Source organism: Pygoscelis adeliae, unplaced genomic scaffold (assembly GCF_000699105.1).
Source record: "Pygoscelis adeliae isolate BGI_AS28 unplaced genomic scaffold, ASM69910v1 Scaffold302, whole genome shotgun sequence".
In the NCBI taxonomy this organism is placed as follows: Eukaryota; Metazoa; Chordata; class Aves; order Sphenisciformes; family Spheniscidae; genus Pygoscelis; species Pygoscelis adeliae.
This window is the reverse complement of record NW_008824372.1, coordinates 628,428-646,355: the sequence shown is the minus strand read 5'-3', so window position 1 is coordinate 646,355 and position 17,928 is coordinate 628,428. Positions and strand designations below refer to the sequence as shown.

The following is a 17,928-nucleotide window of genomic DNA, read 5'->3' as shown; positions in this document are numbered from 1 at the left end:
TTGCATGAAACATAATTAAAATTATGACCTGAGTGATCTTCTGAAACATCCCAAAGGAGTCCTGAAGTCAGAAAACGATTCCTTTCTACCTCTTGACTTTGTTCCTGAACTGGCTCCTAAATGTCCTGCAGCGCCTCGTGCCTCTTCCACTTCTGCTGCTGCCACCGCCTGCCCCGTGCTCTTCTCTGCTGCCGCCCCTTCCCTGCCCCTCGGCACGGCCGGGGGGGGCTCTGCAACTGCCCTCCTCTGCCCAGCACAGGAGTGACGCTTTCCAGCCGGGTGCACATCTCTCCAGCGGCCCCTTCCTTCCCCTTGGGCACGGCCGGGGGGGCTCTGCAACTGCCCTCCTCTGCCCAGCACAGGAGTGACGCTTTCCAGCCGGGTGCACATCTCTCCATCGTTTGTCCTGGAATCCTGCGACGTATTGTTCCCTTCTCTCCAGCTACCGAGGACCAATACAAAAAAAAACCCCACCCAGACCCATTTCTGACACTCTGCCTAACCGGCACTCTTCAGTCAGTCCCTGTCCTAGCAATACGCTGGCACTTCTCCGTGCAAATCCCTGGGTTTTGACCCAAGCAGATATACAAGTAAATCCATGGTTATAAAGTAATCACGCACGTAATAATTTTCTTTCTTATACCCACATCCAGTAAATATAGCTCTACATGTCTAGCTACTTTATCCATTCAATGATCAAAGAATTGAAAATGTTTTTGTAATTAATCATTGTACTTAATAAAAAAAAATCAAGAAAATGAAAATTCTGTGCAGCTGCTAAACAACAGGAATATAGGATTGAACAAGCTTTTTTTTTCCCCCCAACTGTATTTAGTTATGGGTTTCACACTGAGTACAGAGGCATTTTCTCTTTTCTCTTTTAATGAATTACAAGCAATTCCATTATTTACTCTGTTTATTTCCAGTTTTTTTCCTACAGACTAGCGCACTACCCTCCAAACAGCCCCTGAATGCAGCGGCTGTATCTCTGTGCGGTGCCAAACCAAAAGCCTTGCTAGGACCTGGGCTCAAACAAATCAGCCCGTTTCACCTAAACAACTCAGGCACCTACAGAGTCAGAACCAGATTTGCATTTCTCACAATTTGGAAACACATACTATTTTTCAATAGAAAACTGAAACCAAGATGACACCTGGAGAGAAAACTTTTGCGGAATTTGGATGTTCGTCTAAGTCAATCTCCCAGTCAATAAACTGCCCGTTCACGCCATCAGTCACATTCCTGAGCAAACCACAGCTCTGCTTCTGACGTGCACGACAAGGGAACCAGGCAACGGGGAGAAAAACAACATCTTGCCAAAGGACTGTTAATCTGAAGCTATCATCGGACGTGAATGACAAGGTTACACCGAATACAACCTCCCTGTGTTAGAGAAACACGTCATGGTTTTATTTTGAATAACGATGTGTCATATTTATTGCTCCATTTGTTCTTTCCAGGAAAACATAACGATAGAAAAGACTGAACAAACACTTCTACATCCTCTGGGTAGCTGGTTCTTACTCGGTACATCCTCTCCTCTGAAGAGATGAATTTCCCTTGATAAACACTGGATACAAAGCTGTATTTTGTACAGTTTTTTATGGAGACTTTTCACATACCCAAGCACATCCTGATTGCTCGGGGCAGTGACTATGTCCTCTGTGAAGCATGTTCTACACTGGGGCCCAACCCATGATAGGACTCATTCTGGCTTGTACTTACACTGCACCAAAACCTCCTTCCTGGGTTGTCTCCGTGTCTCTGAGTCAGCGTAATCCCAGAAGAAACTGGTGCCAAACCTTTTGTCAGGTCATTTCCTTAGGAAACCACAGTTCGTCCAGCGGCGACACACGCGGAGCCCGGTGGGGACTTTGGTTGGCTCCTCTACTCTTCAGGTGTCCCGGCATCCCCAGGGGATGCCCCCTTGGCTGCATGCGACCTGGTCCAGCCAGGGTGGGGTGGCTTTGCTTGCAAGACCTGGACTCTGTTACCTCTACCTCCAGAGAGGGGGTTTATAGACCTCCAGCCCTGTGATGCTACTGGCAAGATTAACACCGTATAAATGGGAATGTGTGCAGTACAGGGGCGTTTAGCTACGGGCCGTTTCTGGCAAGATCCACCACTGGGAGGATGACACTGTCTTACTGCCCCAAAGGAGATGAACCTCGTATGAGAAAGTCCAGATGGCAGGGGTGACCGCCCAAGGGTCATCAGAGAGCAGTAAACACACTCTTGCAACATTAGACTCTGCTGCACATGTGAAAAAACATTTTAAACTGCATTTCCCTAATGCTTTATAATTTGGCACACCAGCTTAAAACAGAAGAATAATACCACATTAAACTGCAGGTCTCTTGGCGTTAGAAAGATGCGCAGACTCCTGATTCTTCCACAGAGAATGCGTGCGTGCCTGTGTTGGTTAGTCCACATGGATATTTGGGGTATGTTTGCCCTGGAAAGCAAACGAGGACACGTGCATGCGCACAGCAGTCACAGTCCTCATCCCTCTCAGGTGGGAAGTCTGAATTACTTCAGTATGGAGCAGACGCAATGCCATACCACTGACAGGGTGCAGTTCCTCACCTGAATGGAACTCCCCTCCTTTTGGCCCGCTCAAACTAGTTGGCAAAGAGTTGCAAGTAACAAACATCTTAACAGAAAAATCAAGAATGTTCATGAAGTGCAAAGAGGTTAAATTCACTGGAAAATTTATTCATGGTATATAATTCTGTAATACAGTGTCTAACAAAATTACACTCTGAGCTGCATGGTTAAACAGTACAATTTTGCTGCAATCCACATTTAATTTTTTTTCAGAAAGTCTTGATTTCAAATATCCTGGAAACGTTTAACAGTTGATATTAATAAGAGTACAGATTTAATATAAGGCTCTTTATTCCACGGACATGATAAACATCATGACAAGTGGTGTAACTATGGCAACTATATATTTTTTTTCTTTCTTTTTCCACTGAACAGCAAGAACAGACATCTCACTAGATGCAGTGCCAGACTCTTCTCCCAGGTAAGATTCAGTGCTCTGAGTTACAGAGGAGTAACTAAGCCAAACATCAGATCCCGGGAGTGGAATGCCTTTCTTTCCTGTTATGTGTGTCTGTTGTGTTTCATGGGCATTTACATGTATTTAGCCATTAATCCAATTGCCTTCCTTTTTTTTGCACTATGGCTAGAAAATAAAAACATGCCTTTGTTCCTTGCTGTCAGACAGAGTTGAAAACCAACAATCTCACCCCAAAGTCAAAATACCTATTTTCATGAACAAAAGGATGCTCTCCTCTTTAATGTATCACCATACGTCACTGAGAGAGATGCACACGTTTCCTTTCCTGAAGCCAATAAAGAGGAAAAAAAACTCTCTGATGTTTTCCAGAGATGCTTGGTGTGAAAGTGGCGCCTATTTGCAATAAGGGAGAAACACCGAGAAAGACTAATTTCTTATGTGCCATTTTTTTGATTTGCTGCTGCTTACTGGCCCCAAAAAAACAAACAAGCCCAGACTCCTGCTGCACAAATATATTCTGTTTGCTATCTGTGTCAACATAAAATAATATCTATCTCATTTTACAGTATTATTTTATGTCAGTGACAAATGAATGTTCAGCTGTGTCTCACGCTCGTTTTACTCGCATGCTCCTTCAGTTCATCAGCACTGTCATTTCCGAGCGCTACACTGGAATTTTCTATGGGTTTGTTTTCCACAAGGTGACAAAATATATCAAGGCTTGGGTAAAATCACCAAAGATACACAACCGCACGCAGGGACCAGCTTGTATAACGTTCTGACACCCATGCCTGTGTATTGCAGATGCGAACGAAATACCTTGACCAGAGGCGTGACTGCTGTCGGGTAAAGGTGGCTGTAACCGACGGGCAGTTGCTAGGGTACGTTTGATTTTGTGACAGCCATCATTCTTTTCTAATCCTGTTGACTGTAGCACACCTCAGCGCACTGTGATTTTGTACCACCGAGGTTTATTTTCTATTCTTATCTATACAATCTTTGAACAGTTTTCTTCACGCTTGTAATCACGCACACAGAAAACTGCACGGATTCACACCTTTGAGAACTTCATTTACCTGTAATATTGCTTATTTTCAGTTTTCCTGGCCTTTTTACTCCATTATTACTATGATTAGCTTTTTGAACTCGCTTACCAAATTTTCAATAGCTTTGTGAACAAATACTCTTTCAGCTAACCCATTGCCACTGGTTCTGCCTACTGGTGGAAACACTTTGTACCTGCTTGCCTGTGAGCTGTTCCACTAAAGACCCGACTCCAATGACTGCAAATATTAATCTCAGAAAAATACACAACAGAGAAAAAGAAAATAAAAGATCTTTTGTTCTGAGTAAAAACGCAGCAGCAAAGTCACCAGGTCTAACACAGAACTGAAATCCCAACAGACACATTCAAGAGGAATGGGCTCTGCTCGTTCCCAGCGGGCCACGGTTCCCTTTTTCTGCAGGGAAAAAGAGAAAGGGAGCGTTCCCCCATCAGATCTGCTGGTGGGTTTTTTTGTTGACTGAACTTCACTGCCACATATGTTCAATCCTGTTACTGCAGTGGCAGACCTCCTTTATACCTGAGGGGAAAAAAATTTAAGTCACTCATTTAATACAGGTTTTGCACCTAACCTTATTGTCTATATGGATTTAATCACACATGTAAGCTACTCACTTCTAAACCAGATGTTAGCTGTCCTTAAAATAATTCATTTCGCTGTCCTTTGCTCCCTGCAGTATGTGACAGCTGTTACGGTGCTGATGGCTGTAAAACCATTGCACAGGAACAGAAGCAAGAGCTTCTTCATAGATGTTTTAACTCAGCACAGAATTTTTTTTTTTTTTTTAATGAAAAAAAGGAAAAATTATACCGTGCTTTGACGAACAGGAAAATAAAATCCGTATCTGAAGGCATGCGTTACTGGCTGCTGTTGGGCAGAGCTGAGCAGGATGATGTGCGTAAGCGAAGAAATCCCTCCCGGCTACCACGGAGCTGAAGGTAACCAGATTACAGCAGGGAATGGCCACCAAGCGTCAAATTTAAGCACAACCATTGCACTTCACAGTACATTAGAAATATAGCACAGAATAGAATATTGCATCTCAAGCATGCACTGAAGACCTTTCTCTTCTGTCCTGTCTGCATACCAAGCCTGAGTATTTAACATGGCTTTTCCATGGAGGCAGTACAGCGACGTGGGGAGTGCTTGGGGCTTATACCATGTGCACTGCCTCGGAAATCGACCTGCAGCGTCAGGTGGTGACGGCTGCTTGTCTATCTAACTGCTAATAATAACAATTTAATAAACTCAATTAACTGATTGTAATAACCACAGGCAAACTAAAATGGCTGCAAAACAATTTTCTAGCAGTCAAAAATCACCGACTGCGAACAAGACCAAGAAAATCTGCAAAGACTTTAAATTGTAAAACCTCAAATTTAGCTTCCGTACTAGCTCAGAGGCCAAAACACAGAGCAAAGTTTAGCATACGCTTCCTTCAGTCTTTGACCGAAAGGCTGTTGTTCTCTCCTAAAATCCCTTTTCTAGCTACTTCCAGTCAAACTATCCACACTCGCGTCCTCAGTGGCCGGACAACATTGTGCGTCTGAGTTTGTAAATCTTTCTTGGGCTTGGAAGATTCCTGACTATGTCGAGTCAGGTTTTGCACCTGAGGTTACAGATCATGGCTGCTCTTGGGGGCACTTTTGTTATAATTATAGAAGCAATAACAATTAAAAGAGTACACATCCCAAAAGCTGCAAAATGCAATTGTAATGCTTCCTATTGCTTGGGTAGGGGAGAAAAGAAATATGACTCCAAATATTGCAATGTCCTAGCCTGGGGCGATTCCGGTGATTTCAGTGAAATTACGCTGAAAAAGTCAAATCTGATTTCATAATCCTACAACTCCTTATCTGAGTCACCTCATTAACACAGATGAGGATGTGAGTGCACGTAAGAGACTACAGCAAGCTACCACGTGAGAACAGCATCGAGTGAGTCCTGTCAAGGTGACATTTACCCTGCTCAGGAGAAAGAGAGTTATTATAAATATATGGAAGACAAGAGAGCCAAAAGTCTTTGTCTTTTCCTTGATATTACAATTTATGAATTTGATAAATCCTCCCTGAGAGGATGTAAGGACTGATAAATTAGTCAAAGGGAGAACTCAGCGCTACTCAGAGTTTATTAGGCAAAAAAGCGAGAGAGGGAGTGGTCCATGAGATATAACAATATATCCAAAATTTACAGCTCACTCTTCTTACAGATTTCCTAGGAAAAAAATCACATAAAAAGACAAAGAGAAACAAGGGAACAAAAGAGGGATACTAATATACTAATTAATACTCATTTGCGTCTCAAAGACATGTATCTAGCTACCTAGCTTTCAATATCCAAAGCACTTATAGCCACAAATAATGTGTTTTACCTAGCATTCCTCATACATCACACTATAAGGTGAGCGTTTAAGTGCATAAAGAATTTCAGTTTTTAAAAAGGAAACAGTCTGACACTTTCCTGCATATTTACAAGTCTTGTATCATGTAAGTCATGAAAGGTGTGAGACAGTCTGCAAAATAATTAATATGGGAGCATGCAATTATGTGAACATATTAAAGTGCATCATCAAAAGTAGTTGTTTTGAGATGTAAAAAGAAAGTAACCCAATCCCCAAACATTCAGAGCGGAGGGGACCTGGCACAGGCTCCAGGGGGAACCGTGCTGCACCTGGAGACTGCAAACTCCCCAGGATCTCATGGCTTCTTCTGGCTTGTTACTGGCACACTTAGGAGTTTTTCCAGCAAAATTTCCTGGCCATATAATATTTTTTAAAAAATAATAATATCATAAGTAGCTGGAGTCCAACTATGCTTAACAAAGTCAAAAGGATGAAGACTTGGCTTCCCCTGACCTACCTTGAGGTCTCATTCAAGCAACAGTTGCAAAAGACTTATTTCTGAGAGGTTTTAAATGAAACCTTTAAACAACACATACTGCTCTCAGCCATACAAAGTGCTGTCATGGTTTAAAAAATATATATCCATTGTGAGGGATACCCTTCACGGTTTGAAATGTAATGAGAAGAGGCTAACCTTGTATTGCCAGAAAGGACAATTGCAAACCCCCTTGTATCACTCAGAAGGTGGTTAGGGAGAGAATAATTTCTGGCACTAGTTTGGCTGCCGGGCAACAGGATGCTCTCATGAATACATAAAAGCTGAAGGACAGCATTGATTCAAATGGATATTGAGACCTTGAGAAACTGGTAAAAATTAAAATGCAAATTGAATGTGCACATGCAAATGGAGGGGGGAAGAATTACGTTCTCGGAACAAAAGTCCTGCTTTTTCCTTTTTTTAAAGGAGAAATCTGGAGAGAGCAGCTACCATGGCCCCATGCCGGTCGCTGCGGGGATGGGGTGCTGCTCAGCTGCCCCACGGGGAGCGGGGAGGGCTCGGCTCTGCCCCGTAGCCCCCGGCCACGCTGGCGGTGAAGGGTCCGAGGACAGCATGGGAAAGGGAACTCACCAAAACCAATGGATGTGGCAAAACCATCAAACAGCACATTGAAGTTTCATTTGTCACTCTTCAGAGCATACCAAACTGTATTTTCTTTCCAGCATATTGGTCTTAAGGCACTTTAGGTCTCCATGTCTTCATCTCTTTAGAGGTTGTATCTGTATAAACCTTTTAGTTTAAAAAGTATATAAGATAATATCAAACCAGCAAAACTGCAGCTGTAGAAAACAGGCCTCGTTACGGATACCCCTTGGTGTGTACAAAGTTAAAGGTTGTTCAACTGTTCAACCTCATCAAATGTAGCTGGGCTACAGCTTGGGAAAAATGTGCTACTGCATAAGTAATTTCTGGAATAAATACGTACATGCCAGTTTCCAGCTTAAATTTGCAAAAGTACTGGAGTGCAAGGAGCCTAGCAGTGCGTAGAAGGGATCTGTATGCATCTCTTGATCAGTGTGTGCGCGTTAGAGAACCGTCCCTAACAGGGAGTGACCACTGGGAAAGCAGCTCAGGAGAAAAAGTACGTGGAGATGATAAGAAGAGGGAGGAAAAAACCACACCTCTGAGCTGTAGAAAATGGAAAATAAAAAATGCACCTATGGTTCATAGTGTGGCACAACAGCAAATTGTGTTTTATCTGCTTTATCAAACTGTTCTGCAAAGCTACATAAGAATTAATGTTCCTGAGGGGGAGCAATTACAATACAGTCTGTTGCAAACACATTTTTGCTAAAGCTTTAATAAGTGCCACCCAATCAATGTTGAGCAGTATTTCTGCAAGTCTCCTACAAGAAACACAGCAAGTCTTGCCCTGGTCCTCCCCTTTAGATGACAAGGTAAGGGACTCACGGACTGCAGCAACTGGGACTGTGCCACAGGCAGGAGACACGACACGGTGTACGACGCAGGGAAAGGCACCAGCCCCGATGCTGCAGCGACCTTGTTGCAATAAAATAGACATTCCCTCAATTTCCCATTTATTGCCTGGGTATAGAGTCTTAGAGTGGTTTGGGTTGGAAGGGACCTTTAAAGGCCATCTAGTCCAACTCCGTGCCGTGGGCAGGGCATGGTCATAGAATCATAGAATAGTTTGGGTTGGAAGGGACCTTTAAAGGTCATCCAGTCTGACCTCCCTGCAATGAGCAGGGACATCTTCAACTCGATCAGGTTGCTCAGAGCCCCGTCCAACCTGGCCTTGAATACTTCCAGGGATGGGGCATCCACCACCTCTCTGGGCAACCTGTTCATGGTCCTTTGCACCATGTCCAAAACAACTCTAAAAAGCAGTTTAAGTATCAGTTAAGAACAGGGAAAATGCTCAGGTTTTGCGGTAAAAAGTCGCTGAAAACAAAACGCAAAGCCGAGCTCCTACAGAGGAACGGGACCAGCCAACTCCTAACCCCAAAATCAGACTTCTGCAGTTCAGAGCACTCATGTTTTCTAACCTAGAGGAAACTGGGGGAAGTGTGTGCTCTTGAAGAACTGAGCCTTCCTCCAGGAGGATGAGAGAAAACCGATTTTAACTGAAAAACTTGCTAAAAAAGGAAGTGAATTTGTTCATACATTTTATGCCTGAGCGCCTCCACTATTGCTTGAAATCCGTTCTGCAGACGAAGTTTTACAGACCATGGCACAGAGGGTGCCACTGCGGCAGCCGCACTCTGTGGCCGGCGATGCCATGCCGGGCGCGGAGGCAGATGCCGTCGCTCCTCACTGCTTCTTGCACAGACCGAGGGCGAGATCTGGGGCTCTACACCCCAAGCAGCTCCCAGGGCAGTGCAGGGGTCACCCCCAGCAGGACTCGTACCATGATCAGCCAACTAAAGTGGAATCTACCGTGTCAATAAAATCATTTACAACTTGGGAAACAGAAAAATATGTATTAGGAACTAATTTGGGGTGTTGCACAAACTTATTTGGATGTATCTCTGTGCAATACTTTTAAAATAAGCATATCATTGATAGAAGAAATTTATGATAAATGTTAAGTTTTTCAGTAAGCCATTCTAGAATAAAAATAGATGCAGTGAGACCTGTCAAAGTCTTTTGCTTATCAATTTTGACTGCAAATTCTCATTTCTTAGCAGTCTCCACTGAATAGAAAATCCTTCAAGTGAGGTTAAACACAGAGCACTTTCTCAGGATGAAACTAGCCAGATTTAAAACGAAAATGACGCTTCAATCCAGGAAATAATTATTCTATACCACATACTCTAAGGCATGACAAGCTACAGAACACCACACAGTTTGGACCCAAAGCCTTCAAAGAGTTGCCCAGTCCCCAGAGATGCTGCTGCTGGATGATGTATGTCCCTGGGGGTGCTCTGGGGTCCCTGGGCCTGCGCGCAGGAGGAGAGGCACAGAAAATCCTTGGCACTAGAGGGTAACTCGAACTATTTACCTCTTTCAGCATAAGCCCAAGATCAGTTTGAAACCATGTCATGACTCACATCACAACAGCTTCATTACAGCATAATCTAAGTAATTGCATATATATTCTAGGAGAGATATGACCAAGAAACATAATGACTTCACACAACATGGCGCTGCACATACCTTACAAATTACACTTTGCAATCACCATGGAAATTTCTCTGCATGCAGATCAAGCAAAAAATGACTTGTAAAGCAGCTGAAAACCTTTTGGAAGCAGCACACTGTGCGTAAGCCCTGGGAGGAGAGCCCCTGCCTTGGACTGTGGCTGAGCTACCGACACTCCTAATACAACTATAATTGTTTAACAGCCTCAGCGGTGTTAATGGCTCGCTCTGTATAAAAGCCAACCCTCCCAGCTCTGCCCTTGCAGAGAGGTACAATGATTGGCATTTTCAGATTAAATCAGTTACTACTGGAGATCTACTCATTGCCCAAAGCAGTGCGCAGGACCAGCTTTGGGGAAACCTAACGTGAATTCAAGAGGAATGCAAAGTTCAAGGATCTGCCAGCTGCAGTACAATGCTCAGAAAACATTTCTGCTGAGCATGTAGCTGCTCCTCTTTGTGTCCTTAACCCCTCACAGCCAAGCACTGCGGCACATAGCTAAGGTGGAAAGGTTAGCCGCTGTTTGAAAATCTGAGGCCAGAGCCTCAGCTAATATCAACTGACTTTTCTTCTTCAAAGCAGTGGGACCACTGTGGTTTAGAGATGCTCAGCATCTGGCCCAGATCGAGTTAAAGTTCAGCAGAAAAGACAGACAAATGATAAAGACTGCTGATGAGTTGCAGTGTTTCACCATCATCCCTGCTAAAACAGCTTTAAGTGCTGAAGGACTACCAGTAGCGTCTTGTTGCAAAAAGCAACCGAAATAACAATGCTCAGTAATAATAATCCAACCAAAAAAGCAGGGGGGCACTCTCCATTTAGTCTCTCCTTGACTGCTTTTATAAATGTTATGACAGACTTCAGAGCACAGCAAGCTCATGGGCACCACTCAGGTCCTTCCTGGAGCGAAAAAGGACCCCGTGCCATGGTTTCCTTTGTACTTCTTACACCAAAACGAATCCCTGTTAAGCAGTACGTATTATATACATAGCAAAGTGCTCAGTAACTCCAGTGTGCTGAAGAGACACGCCGAAGAAAGCCACAGTCTTTGCACCAGCTTAGAAGAAGAATTCACTGACCTTGGCACGAAGCATCAGACTGCTGCCCTCAAAACATTATGGTCCTTGCTCATCAAGTCCAGAAGGCAGCAGGAGAGAGGAGCTGTCTTTCTGGGACTTACATGATCCCATCTGCAATGCACGAGCATCTCACAATCATCATCCGCGGGAGGTAGCGCAAGGGTAAGGGAGCATGGCACCGCTTGCCAGCCTTGCATTGGGACTCTCTGAAAGCCCAAGGGATGGATCCAAGTCTTTCAGATATCACAAGCACTTTAGTCACTGGACTGTGTTTTCCTCCTGACCTGTAAGCGTATTGCTTGGAGAGGGATCAGGAGAAAAGTGCTGCAGATATTTCCACGGTACCAAATGTGACTCTATAGCTCTACAAAAGCATTTGGTGTTTCTTTGCCTTGTCCAGGTGATGGAAAATTTTTTTCCCTGACCCAGATACCACATAGAATTTTTCAAGCCTTGTATTTTCATGAGTCTCAATAGTAAAGAAGTCCTGTTTGTCACTCACAGGAAACAATTTAAAAGCATTATAAATGCATCTCTCCGTGCATCACATAGCAGAAATTGATATAGTCAAGTAACGGCTTAAGCACTGTGTTCATACCTACATACAAATATGTTACTAGCAAAACAAGTGTCAATTTACAACTAAGTTCATGTTTTCCTGATATCATTGCTTTGCTTTTAATACAGTATATTGTTTCTTGCTGTTCTTTGGTTTGTATTCCTGGAAGAACAAATCAAAGCATAGCAACCGGAGCTACAGCAACCAGCCCAGCTGGAACAGAAACACTTACGGGTGAGAAATGAAAAACAATACCTGATGCAGAAGAGCACTGATGTGGGCAAGACCATCACAAGCCCAAACCATTCTCAACTGTAGCATTTTTCATAGCTTGGCATGGCCCAAATTTTAAAATCTGCTTAAAGAATCTGAATGTCCAATCGCTTTTTATGGGATTTGGATGACAAAATTATTTGTGTGCCTTTGCAGATAACAATTCCCTACATTATACAATAATGGTACATGGAAAAAATAATTTCTAGAAATCTGTGTGAGCTCCTAATTCTTTAAATTTTCAACCTTTTTAAAATTTTATTTTAAAAAAAAGTTATTTCTCCTGAGATTTAGGGTCTCTTCTATCTCCCTCCTATTTGTCTCATCTCCTTCCTTTAGCAACTTCATCTTCACATAGTTGCCCTTTACTCTTTCACATTGGATTTGCAATAGTACTTTGAGTGGCCCCTTCTCCTCTCCGACTACTTTGTTATATTTCCCTCGACACCAGCCACCGCCAACCTTTCTGACTGGCCCTCGGGCGAGGCAGGTCATCCTGATGTTCATAAAGAGCTTCACACCTTAAATAAGGCTTTCTGCCCGAGCTGTGTAAGTTAGAATAATGGGCATGATTCAAATACAATAAAAAGCAATTTGAACACTTCACAAGAACTCGAGTTGAATTGAAACTGGAGCTGTGGCAATTTACACCAGCTAAAGATATTAGGTTTTTTTTTTCCTATGACTCAGAGACTCAATTCAAGCAACATTCCTACCTTTGCTGATGTAAGTTCTCACCTATTAGAGACCAGCTAAACATTTTGAAGGCTGAATACAGCAATTTCTTCTAGCACCAAATGCACAATACTGCAGCAACCAGGCCTGTGCCTTTCATACCTGGGCAAAGCCCCAAAGGAGTGGGCAAAGCCATCTGAGCACACACACGGAATTGCAGATATGAGAAATATTTATTAATGGTTGTTAGTTATTTGTCTCCAATATCAAATGCTTTCTCATTCCCCCAGTTTCACTAGAAAAGCAGTAATTCCTGGCTGATGAAGTAAAAAATACGAAATCAGCTCACAACATCACCACGTAGGCAGTCACAACACTTAAAAGAAGCCAGCCCTCAAAAATTGTTCACTCGTGGTTATTCAGGAGTGGTCACTGGGATCACCCACGGTGAGAAAAATATTTTGCAAACTTTTTTTGAGCCATTTATCATTTTAGAGTAAAGAAGATTGCTCACATGTTAGCAAACATTATTTTTATGCTGCCAGGCAACCCTGCTGGTAAAGCTGCTAGAAATGACTGAGAAAACATTTTGTTAGTTGTTAGATCTGATTGCCATAATTAACTTTTGATGATTTGTTTGTTCCTTTTTAAAATTATTATCAAATATCTACATCTTCAAAGGCTTTATTGGGATCCACCTCCACCAGTGGGAAGTGGAAGACCACCAGTCCCTTGTTTTGGTGGGGCACAGCACAGGGATTAAAATCACCCGAGTCCTGGGTCCCCCCTTTGCAAAGCAAGCCCTTCACATGGGAGCTTTTGGTAATGGATACGTGAACAATTTTTAAGTTAGATACTTGTTTTAATATAGCTGCACTAATGCACATTCCTCTTATATTTAGGTATGTAATAATAATAATAATCATAATAAATAATTTGAGAATAAAGTAATAAGAAGCTAGATTTTTCCTTACCTTTTTGGAAAGCAGGCAAAAGCTATACAGTAGGTGGAAGAGTGTACCAAGTAACAGATTTTTGAACCCTCTTTCTTACTGGTGGTATGCAGTCTACAGGAAAAGTAAATACATTGGTATGTATAATATGTCTATTCACAATAAACTCTTAAAATTTTGCCCTGTCATGGAGGCCATGACATTAATCCAACTGAAGAGCTCAGATTAGAGCAGCGATAGTGGAAAGCTGAGAGGCGCCACTATATGAAATTAACTCTGGCTTAGAAATAAATGAACCAGTTCACAGAAGTTCAGGTACCTCTGAACATGGGAGCAGCTGCTCAGAAAAGAGCAGGTCTGGTTGATTTTTTTTTTTTTTCCTCTGCCCTGAGCAAACTCTGGAACATTTTGGCTTTAGTTTAAGACTCCCCTGTCCTTCCTCACCCATGCAGTCACCCTCGGGTTCCTCGGCATCATGGACAACCATTTTAGTTTTTTTCCTTGGAAAGATGTAATAAGCAACGTCATGTCAGTGATGTTAAGGATGAACGGGAATGAATACACAAACACACCAGGACACAGCACGGGAGCTTTTGCACAGAGGTGTCTGCACGTCTGTCCGAGACAGGAGATGCTCGTGTTCCACGTACACTATCCACAGCTTACTGACGGGAACCCACAAAGTCAGAGTCCATTCTCAACGCGTGGAGAAAAATGAGGATGGACACACAGTGCTCTCGCTGCCATTGCGACAGAGAGGAGCTGGCAGCGCACAGGGAAGCACCGTTTTGAAATGGAAACACGCAAATGGTGCCTGGTCTGTTTGGAGACAACAGGCAGCGATTGCACTTCACTACTGAAAACTGAATCAACGGCCAGGTAAGTTCTACTTAGTGCTAAATAAAGGAGAAAGAGAAAAAATAATCTTGAATATGTCTGCACAGGTACTGAGCCCTCAAAGCACTTGCTAACTTAAAAGTCCACAAACTTACAACCCTACTGAAAATTAGACCCTTTTAAGCTTTTAAACCTTGAAGTTTTCTGGCTAGTCCAGGGTGACACACCTTTCCTTTGCCACTTCTCAACAAATCTCAGCTAAACTCCTCGGGGAAAGCGGTCTCCTCCCATGAGCTGCTCTTTCTTTCCAACAGTTTTTTGTCACTTTGATGCACTTGGTCTTTGCCACAGAGATGCTGCATGCCTCCTGCCCAATACTGTATACTACCGGGCTGCTCTGCAATACTCATCTTGATCTCAGAGCTTTATCAGTACAGCAGAGAAAAGCCCCCCCCCCCCAAAAAAAGGGGGGGTAAACTTGACCACAGCCATTCTCATAGACTGTGAGATTTTTCCCATGAGATTGGAAATGGGGACAGTGGAAGACCAACACTCCCTGTGCCGCCAAGTCCCGAAAGACCCTACCCCAATTCCTGCAAGAAAGCATCTTCCCCGAAGAGCTGCTCCCAGGAAGCACTGGGCCGTTCGGTTTCCTTCTCATGGCTGCTTCAAGAGGGAAATGCACGAAAGCAAACGCCCTTCCAGTAAGGTCTGCTCGTCCAGCCTGCGAGAAGCACAACCTCCTCATTACCAAACAACCGAGATGCTGAGTTCCCTGTCGCTGTGTTTGGTAAAGCCATGAATTAAAGCAAGTTGCTAAGGAAAAGGAGCAATTACATGTAAATCTCAGTATAAGTTAACTATGGGTTGGAGGTTCAAATGTTTTTCTCATAGTCTTACACTCTGTTCTTGCAGCAGAAACACAAGTGGACAACGGAGCAGAGGCACTCACTATCTGTTCAACTTCAGACTTGGTGAGAAGCATCTTCTCAAATAGTGTGATATTCGACCAAAGACACATGAGAGCAGAATGAACTCGTTACACAGATGAAAGCTGCTGTGCACCAAATTCTGCTCATCTGAATCTGATGCAAACATGTATTAGCAGGAAAAAGCTGTAGAATGAGTAAAACATGCACGTACCAGATGGCAAACTGGAATGATTAAGAGAGTTTTTATAAGTAACGCAGTTTTAGGTTGAAAAGCTTGTCCTTAATATGTCCCATTCAGCACAAAAGCCCTCCCAGGACACGACTGGGGAGCTCAACTTGCGAAATTTCTTGCTTCCCATAGGTCCTAAATAAAAAGCTGCAACACAGTGAGTGTCTGTCCCTCCTGATGGGCGGGATATAAGGTCACTGCATTTCAAGTGATTTTCCTCCCTTGTTAATGCAGTTTCTTCTTTATACTCACACTAAAACCCCAGTGCTTGAGCCCAGCTCTCCTAAGTGCTCTGCACATTTTTTCCAAGCTCGAGTTCCTGCAGATCACCCGAGAGTTGTGTGCAGCGTTTCCACACGATGCTCAGCGCTGCTGCTGAGGACCACCTGCTCTTAGGAAGCCACTCAGGTAATTTATAGGCCTTCCAGTTTTACATGCACATCTTCAGTTCATTAGGCATTCTGTTAAAGTTTACTAAATCATGGACCTTTTTTTCAAGGCTATTTTTCTGTAAAACCATCCACATTTTGCTTTTGGTTTTGACTCTGGCATATAAGTAGGACAGGCCATAAATTTGGGCTTAGTCACCAAATTCCCCAATGTTTGGAGGTACATGAATCCCATGCTGGTGGCTCAGTGTTAATCGGTTCTTAGGAGATATGAAATATTTGTGTATTTTCAATAGAAATGGCAACTCCAGTCTCCAGTACCTGAGCAAGCCATGAAAAGCAGCATCACCAGGAAATACAATAGAAAATCAAACTGGAAAACCCAGCTGTACTTTTGCAACTTAGGAGAAAACACTTGGTAGCTAAGCCAGATCTGCATCTAAGCTAGCTTTGCACAGTGCTGATGAGTCTCAGACTCATCCTTTAATCCCCTTCAATTAATTTCCTCTCAGCCTGACACAGTGAGCTCCAGAGGAGCCTGGCACAGACCCCACAACCAGGACTTCCCACCCTGAGCTCCTCAGAGCAGCAGGTCACAACCAGGAAGGCACCTGCTCCAGCTGACCACCTCCCCTCCGCCTCTGTAGGTAATAGCTAGCCACCGTTAGTGGATCAAAACCAATTTAAAAAGAGAGATACTGCCACTACGTTATTTTTGTTTTCTTTTGAAGAAAGATATTTGAGATTGGAAAAAAAATGCACATAGCATTGATGCAAGCATCTGGGGCAATTTTTAATTCACGTGTCCTATTTTCCAATTGGTAAAATCCTGAAAATTTCCCCATCTGCTGTATAAAATATTTTTTGAAGTTAAATTGCTACGAAAACATCAAAACCGTATTTATTTATTGAGACCACGTTCAAAATTTCACTGAAAACGTGGGGACTTTTCCTTGGATGGCTTTTTTTGAGCTCATTAATACGGCTTTCAATTTTTCCACCTAAAATTGGAAATTTAAACATTTTTTAAAATACTCAAATTTAAAAAAAAAGAAACTCAATTCAGGTATTCAGTGAATTACTTGTATAGACATACATGCTGCATGTTGCCTGATTAGGGTGTTGATTGACAACCTATTGAACGCTATAGGAAAGCTCCCATTAACTGCAGTAGTAGCCCACGCTGGGACTAAATGTACCCAAATACTTTAAGTACAGCAGTAGTTTATTTCATTTGATTTTCTAATAGCTTTTATTAACACACATATCCAGGGAATGAAATAGTAGTAGTAGGTGCAGCTGATAATATGAAAAGATGGTACTATATATAAATAATTAAAAGATTGAAAAGAAAATTTATTTTCCAAACCATAACAAATTTAAAAGCCCAGTACTTGGAGAAAGACATATAAATTAATACTATTGCACATTTCTTGACTGGCTAGGTTGAAGAAACAAATTTATATGCTTTAGAATCCTACATGTAAGCAAATGAGTTCACAGAAAATATTCGCCCTTTGTGCACACTAATTTTGAATTTATGAGGGTTTTACTCCCAGTGGACTTTACCCCAGCTTTAAATCAGTGTTAACAAAACGGGGACTAAAGACTGGGTGCTTAAGGCAGAAAGTGGTACATCTCGGCAAGCGGGGGGATTCTGTCCCTGACTTCTGCCTCTTAAAAACTTATTCTAGTATATAGTCCTGGATGAAAAAATGTATTTTACCAGGAATATGGTGGGTTAAGTGAGTGATATTTCTTTTTAATAAACATATCTCCTTCCCAGGGAAAAATCTGACTGATCTTTGGCAGGTGCAGAATATTCTCAGAAGTCTGAAAACAGCAATAAGATGCAGCAGAGGAGAATGAGACCAGGAGGGGAAACCCAGAGAAGGGACCCCCCAGCTGTAG

General features: G+C 42.8%; 1 protein-coding gene across 1 annotated transcript in view; it reads right to left on the bottom strand.

The window, feature by feature from the left end:
* Positions 1–13,673: 13,673 nt before the first annotated feature.
* GRM7 (glutamate receptor, metabotropic 7) overlaps positions 13,674–17,928 on the bottom strand; it is a 289,326-nt gene continuing 285,071 nt past the window's right edge. The window contains 1 exon segment of the mRNA XM_009320090.1: positions 13,674–13,744. Coding sequence (XP_009318365.1) covers positions 13,674–13,744 — 71 coding nt within the window.